A 7527-nucleotide genomic window follows, 5' to 3' on the forward strand; every position below is an offset into this window, starting at 1 on the left:
TAGTAAAAACTGTGGGGACTTCTTGGAGCTTTCCTTGCCTAAAAACATTAAAATACAAAACATTTAAAGGGCAATGGGGGGAAAAAAAAGCCCACCATTTATTTTATCGCCTACTCAGTGCCTGGCCTATAATCTACCTCTTTGTTAGAGGAAAAGGAAAAACCTTTGCACAGTGTTCCCTTTTCCACTGGGCAGCATTGACTCAATGGTTTGGGCAAACACAACCTTGGGTGTAGTCAGTCTGTAGAATAGATGAGGCAGTGTAGAATGTTCCAGACTAAGTGACTGATTCTGTTTCTTTTAGAATAGAATTACAGCATTTAGAATAGCATTATAGATCCAGGCGTGAACAGACGCTGGGACCTGCCCATCATCCCTCCTTCTTTAGAGTTTTCGAGAGGTGGTTTTCAAAGGAATATTATGTTATGGTTGTGCAAGCCCCCATGCCTTGTTCATGGTCCCATCTCCTTCCTCCCCCTCTCTTCTCATTTGAAATCATGAGATCTGCTTGCTCAAGTCTACACACCAAGATAAAGACAGTGATGGTGACAGAGGTGGGCAGGCCCCCAAAGGGAGTCCAAGTTCACCTTCTTACCTAGGACAGGGACGTGGAGAGAAGAGAGAGGAAAGCATGGCTCATACCTTTAAGTAGAGTGATCCTGCCCCCTAGGAGCAGGTGGCACAGTGAAGGTCATAGGCTTTGACCAATCATATAAAAACTTCTCTTTTGAGGGGAGTTGAGGAGGTAGTAGGCCAAGGTGGGGCTAGCATGAGAACAAGGGCTAAAGCATGTTCCCTACTCTAAGGAGGACAAGTTGTCAAAACTGTGGCCCCTGGAAGCACAGATTTGCCACCTAACAGGTCCATGACATTGGCTGGTTACTTAATCTCATTCCTCGGCACCTTCCTCCATAAAAGGTGGGCAACTATAGCAGTGATACGGGTTGAGACAGGCATGGATTTTGTTCAGTAAATCTAGTTGTTTTTCTTGCTTTGAGTTCTTCCTCTTTGCTATACTTTTGAGCTACTCATTTTAGCTAGACACCGAGGAAGCCGCAAATGTTGGCAGAAAGAATACAGACAGAATAATTCATAGAACAAAAAACTACAATATTAAGCCAATTTTTCCTCTTCAGAACTTGCCACTTGCCCAAACGACCTGATTCCACCTTTCTTCTCCAGCTCCCCACCCTCAGATGGTCCCAATGGGCTGGAATCCCAGATGAGGTAGCTGGGACTCCTCTGGATCATGTTGGGCTCTCAAAGTGCTGATTGTGAGAGGTAACTCAGATTTTTTCTCTAAATAGTCATTCTAACTTAACTGGCATACAGTTGAAACTTTTCCTAAGTAGTTGTTTTCTCATTTTTCTTCCCAGGGCTTCTACTGGGACAGAAAATTTTAATAAGCAGATTATTTTATCCGAACACAACATTGCTGTGCCTTTCCTCCCCAATTTTTAGAGTTCATCTTCTTTGGTTTCACATAGACCAGTGAAATATAGTTCATAGGAGATATTCCTGGGCATAGAATTAGATTCTTATGAAGTAATAAGTTCTTGTCAATGGACAAAAGCAGAATTGAGAGACTATATCATATGTGTATAAACTGATTTATTCTTAGTTTTCACTCTCATAATGTTCAGATAAATTGGCAGTATACGAGGCTCACCATGGCAGGGGCATGGATAATTGTGAAATGCAGAAAATTCACCCATGATGTGTGGTTTAGAATGGAGTCAGTGACATATACCCTTGGAGACTCTCTCTTTCTCTCTCGTCCTCTCTCTCTCTCTCTCTCTCTCTCTCTCTCGTCTTCTCTCTGTCCCGCCCCTCTTGCTCTCTTTTCCTTTCCCCACATCTATGACCATTTCCTTATGGCTAAGCCCAGAAGAAAAACTTGACAGAAGTGATGGGCATTGCCTACTCAGTGCCTGGTCTATAATCTACCTCTTTGTTAGAGAAAAGGGAAAACCTTTGCATAATGTCCCCTTTTCCTCAATGGCTTGGGCCTGATCCCAGGTTCTAGTTCAGCTCTGCCATCTCCTGAGTGGGCGTCATCTCTCTGGGTCTCTGTTTCCTTATGCATAAGATAAGTAGAGACAGGGGCCAGGACACCTGAGAGTAAAGGAACTCTGAGTTTTATTACTCTGTGGATTCCACCTTTGCCATCCTGGGACCTGGCAGGCCTCAGCAGCTGGTTCCCTAGATAATTCCTAAAGGACATGTATGCCTGCGGGATAACTGAGACTCGGCTCTGATCATAGCAGAGTCCAGCCATTTTTATAGACTCTGCTGCTTTTGGCAGCTTCCTGGAGCCACCAGCCAACCCAAAGATGAAGCTGGCTGGAAAAGTGGATGGATGTGTTGCAAAGGCCAGGATCATCATTAAACACAGTTTGAGAAATGCTATATCCCCAGGCAGAGGTCACTTAAACCCTTCCCCTGCAGTGCAGAGTCAGACAAACCAGGTTTTGAGTCTTGAGTCTGACACTTATACCAGCTGTGACCTTGGACATATTCTTAGGTCTTGCATCATTTTCCTCTTCTGTAGAATGGAGGTAGTAGTTGTATCCACTTTGCCAGGATTAAAGTAGCCTAACAGTGCCTACTAAGTGCAGGTCCTCAGAGGTATTTTGTGAGTGGTAGGAATAGCTGTTATCCTGTGCCCTTTATTCACAGGAGTCCTCGGGGAGAGACTTGGGTTGCGCCCTCCTCCCCATGGTCAGGCTGCCTTGGCTTCACGCCTGGCCCGCGCTGTGCCAGGGAGAGCCTGGTCAGAGATGCAGCTGATTGGGATGCTGATTCAATTCCCTGATCCAGGAGGAGTCTCAGTCTTCGGCCCAGAGCAGGAAGGCCAGCAATATTTAGCACAATCTGCTTGGGCCCTTAATTATTTTCCCAGTTATTTTCAAGGTCTATGTCCCCTTCCCTCACTTCTGTCTGGCCGCTTCTCTCTGGGTCCCTACGGGAGGAGGGAAACAAAGCCTGAGGGGCTCTCTCTTCCCTCCCACCTTACAGAGAGAAGGTGACAGGAGGCAGAAGATGCGGCCGAATCAAGCCCTGGCCATGCAAGGTGGCTACGGCCCCACCCCAGAAGCTAAGGTCTCCACGACTCCCGTTGATCCCTGTTTTCTTGGCAAAGCTGAGCTCGCAATTCAAATCTGCCTCTTCTTCCATCCTTTATCCCGACAGCTCGCAAGTACTCTGCTGGGAAGGGTGATATACCCAGCGGCACTTTGTGTATTTTTCCATTTTCCTGTGTCCACCTGGTAGAAATAAAATAAAAGAGGCCCAGGATTGAACTGTCATTATTTTTTAAAGGAGAGAGGGGAGTCAGTCATGTGACTGCGAGTAACTGATTTAGCCAAGTGGCCGCCGCTGGGACTTTGCTGCAGAGCCGCCCCCTCCCGGCGGGGGCGCTGACGTCACGGAAAAGCCCGGGCGCGGGGCCGCCGGGCGGTTATAAGGCGCGGGCCGCGCGGCTGCGGGCGGCGGCACGGACGGCGGGCACCGCGGAGCGGCCCTGGGATCCCGGCTCCGACACACGCGACGCGCGGACACAGCGGCGCCCACCCGGCCAAGCCAAGTAAGGGGGCGCCCCGGGAGCGAGACAGTGGGCGTTCCCAGCCCCGCAGAACTTTCTAAGTTGAGGAAAGAGCCCTGGACCGTGCGGTCCGCGCGGTGGTTTTCTGGTGGGGGTAGAGCTCCGGGTGCAAAGGATGACACTTCTCGTCCGCAGGTTCCTTAGTTCTTTTTGGTGGGAGGATCGCCTCCTTCTCTAGACTATGGGGAGGGCGGTCAGAGGGCAGTCCCCAGTGATGCTTAATGCTTTTGTCGTTTGAATGCAAGTCGGACAACCAAGGCGCTGGTTTAAGATTTAAAACCGAGGTTAGCGGCCGAGGTGTGGGGTGTGGCGCGTGGGGTGAGGCGGGGAGAGGAGTGTTTGTGCGGTCCTCCCTCCCAGGAGTGGCTCTTGCTGATTCACGTGCGAAGGCGTCTACTTTATCTTAAGTACCCGGGAAAAACAGAGCGCCGGGCAAGGCGAGGCAGTCCTGCCAAGGGAAAGTTGTAGAGAAGTTGCTGAAAGTCATTTAAGACAGCCTTCTGATTTGCTTCAAGAAGGTGGGAATCTGAGTTGGGCTGAAAACTTTAGGAGTGGATGTGGTTTGCTAAGAGTGAAGCTCTTTCTCTGCATATTTGATGGGTCTGAATGCAAGCAGGTCATTGCCCTGCCAGAATGACTAGGCTTGGAGCTGGGGTGTTCAAAGTGGTGTCTGTGGGGAAGAGGGCGGAGCTAAGGCATGAACCTGAAACAAATCCCCCCATCACACCCCGTAATGATCTGTTCATGCAGCTGGAGAGCATCACTGCAACTTTACTAAACATGGAAGTTCCAATAAGTGGCTGTCCTGTGCAGCCAAGGGGAGTGATGTCATTGCCACGTGTTTCCCACCCAGGCACAAAAGCCTGCTGGACGCTGGTGCAATAAAGAGCCAAGTTTAGACAAGAGCAGCTAACCTGGCCAGCTGGTCCCCAGCAACATAACTTGTTGCTTTTCAAGCTATCTCTGAAACTGGTAGTTCCTTCCAGCTGCTTTTCTGCTTGCTTTGAGCAGGGACCCCAAAGCTTCTTTGAGGATGGAGGAAGCATACGGGCAGTGGGCGATGTTAATGGTAGTTATTTGTTGTTAATGATAGTTTTTTCTCTGTTCACATGACAGTCTGTCTGAGGAACTGATTACCCCTGGTGTGGGGAGTGTATGTGCATGTCCAGTTGACAGCCTGGGTTGTTGGGGTTTGGGGATTGTTACTGGTGCTCCTTATATTAGATACTCGCTTCTCACCCCATCTAATAAGTTATCACAGTGACTGACTGTGTGTTTGAGCTCTCTCTTGCTTATTAAGGCATCTTGGTTGCTTTGCTCCCTAGGACCCAACGATGACTCTGAATAATGTCACCATGCGCCAGGGCACTGTGGGCATGCAGCCGCAGCAGCAGCGCTGGAGCGTTCCGGCTGATGGCAGGCATCTGATGGTACAGAAAGAGCCCCACCAGTACAGCCACCACAACCGCCACTCTGCTGCCCCTGAGGACCACTACCGCCAAAGCTGGTCCTCTGACTCCACAGACTCAGTCATCTCCTCCGAGTCGGGGAACACCTACTACCGGGTGGTGCTTATAGGGGAGCAGGGGGTGGGCAAGTCCACTCTGGCCAACATCTTTGCAGGCGTGCACGACAGCATGGACAGTGACTGCGAGGTGCTAGGAGGTAGGTGACCTGGCCCTGGTGGGCTTTTCTCCCTTAGCAGTAGTCCAGGCAAAAGAGTGAAAGTGGCTGGGCTCTGCAGAGTTGGGAGCTGAGGTTATGTATCCTTGGCACTGGCTGGGGGAGCTGAGTCCCAGAAGAGCCCTGGCATAGGCTCTCAGGGCAAGAAAAGGAAAATGCTTGAAGATAGGACCAAAATCTGTTATACCTGGGCCAGAAAGGGAATTTTCTTAGATTCTATTTCTAAATGGGCTGGGTAAAGCTGATTAAAGAGGGCAGAGCCAGAAGGTCCAGATCTGGATTTTGTTGACTCTGACTTGAACACTCTTCCCAGAGCTCAGTGTAGACAGCCTTTCCCACAGTTATACCTAAAGCCAAACCCATTTAAAAAATCATTAGGATGGATTAATCAATTTGCTTCCATCAATCTCAGAAACTTTTGAGGGTATAAAATAGCTTGAAATATGTATTTGGAATAGTATAATAATTTAAAAAAATACTTCGTATAGAGTCTTCCAGCTTTTTTTTTTTCTTTTGAGACAGAGTGTCACTTTGATACCCAGGGTAGAGTGTTGTGGCATCATAGCTCACAACAACCTCAAACTCTTGGGCTCAAAAGATTCTCTTGCCTCAGCCTCCTGAGTAGCTGGGATTATAGGTGTATAGGTGCATGCCACAATGCCCAGCAATTTTTTTAGAGATGGGGTCATACTCTGGCTGCAGCTGGTCTTGAACTCCTGAGCTCAAGTGATCCACCTGCTTCGGCTTCCCAGAGTGCTGGGATTACAAGTGTGAGCCACTGCGCCTGGCTCTTACAGCTTTCCTAGACAGCTTTCCCTGTATAATCTGATTTTAGTTATTTGTTTATTGAAGCCTCTATTTCCAAAATTGTGTTGAAGTGACATTATCTCATAAATGCATGCATTCCTCAACTGTGTATAAAGTACAGCTCTATATTTTGGCAAATAACACGGGCATCCTAATAGCTGACGGTATCCACACAGTGTCTTTCAGCCACACTTCAGTCTTAGCATGCATGACCAGGGTCACTATGTGTCCCTATTTGCAGCTTCAAAAATGAAGGCAGAGCTGTCCAGCGCTTGCCCGAGTCACATGGTCTGTCCACATACTCTCAGTTGCGACTCACACCTGAATCACAGGCTCCCAGAGTAGGAAGATGTCATCGTGATGACTCAGTTCTCCCCTACACTTGGTGTGTATGCATCCTACTCCTCACTACCAACAGCCCATTTCCTCTGAAGGTTTTATTCGTGCCTGTCTTGGTGTCAAGGAGTTGGCTGCTTTAGGAGGCAGCTCAGGAACTGAGCTATAAATGATGACTCATTGATGTAACATTGATTTCTCACCTCACTCGTAGAATCTCAGGGACTATAGCTAAACAAGAATTGAGGGAGAAATAGGGCTGGTGTGCAATTGATTCTGCATTTCTTTGTAAAGGCTGGCCGGTGGCTGTTGCTAGAAGAGAGGAGAGGGAGGAAGGAACTAACATTTGGGATGAATATTTGCAGTGGAAGGAGGAGTGTTCTCTTAGGGACCTTGTATTTGGTGTGCACTGTGTGTTTGGTGAATCACAAAATCCCCGTCCTCATGAGCAAACTGAGTCTCAGGGAAACCAAATGGTTTATGTAGAATCACCCAGTAAGGAAGCCGGGTTTAGAATTTGGGATTTTATAATCTTAGTTCAGTGCTTTTCTCCTTTTACCATTTATGGGAACCTGCTATGCTAAGTACTTTCCACATGTATTTTTGATACTACTTAAAAATATCAAACCAATTTAGTATTAATATCCCTATTTTATAGGTGAAGAAATGGAGGCTTACACAGTTAAGTGACTCTTCTTAAAAGCTAGTACATGGTATGACATGGATTCAAACCTAGTTGTGGTTGAACCCAAATCCCGTGCTCTGTCTCCTGCAGCCTCAGGATTTAGCTTCCAAATGCTGCTAAGTCCCATGGCATGTTGGGTATCAGCCATGTGCTTGGCTCCACTCCGAGCTCTGGAGTGCACAGTGATGGATGAGGTGCGCCATACCCTCCTAGTAAGGAGCCAAGTGCCAGTGGCTACCATGCAGAGCAGAGCAAAATTAACGATTACCTTAAGAAGTAACAATGAAGTGCTGTGGGTTTGACATAAGCAAGAAATCAACTGAGAGCTAATTTTTCTTTTTTAATTTAATTTTTTTTTTTTTTTTTTGAGACGGAGCCTCAAGCTGTCCCCTTGGGTAGAGTGCCATGGCAT

At 47.8% G+C, this 7527-nt stretch overlaps 1 protein-coding gene across 1 annotated transcript in view; it reads left to right on the forward strand.

Moving 5' to 3' along the window:
* Window positions 1-3538: 3538 nt before the first annotated feature.
* The window catches only part of GEM (GTP binding protein overexpressed in skeletal muscle), a 13629-nt gene continuing 9640 nt past the window's right edge, over window positions 3539-7527 (forward strand). Inside the window, exons 1-2 of the mRNA XM_023517092.1 lie at window positions 3539-3586; window positions 4930-5269. Of these exons, the coding sequence (XP_023372860.1) occupies window positions 4939-5269 (331 nt within the window). The 5' untranslated portion in view covers window positions 3539-3586; window positions 4930-4938. The remainder of the gene's footprint in view (window positions 3587-4929; window positions 5270-7527) is intronic.

The sequence above is a fragment of the Otolemur garnettii genome, unplaced genomic scaffold (genome assembly GCF_000181295.1).
Source record: "Otolemur garnettii isolate 467f Iridium unplaced genomic scaffold, OtoGar3 scaffold00004, whole genome shotgun sequence".
NCBI lineage: Eukaryota > Metazoa > Chordata > Mammalia > Primates > Galagidae > Otolemur > Otolemur garnettii.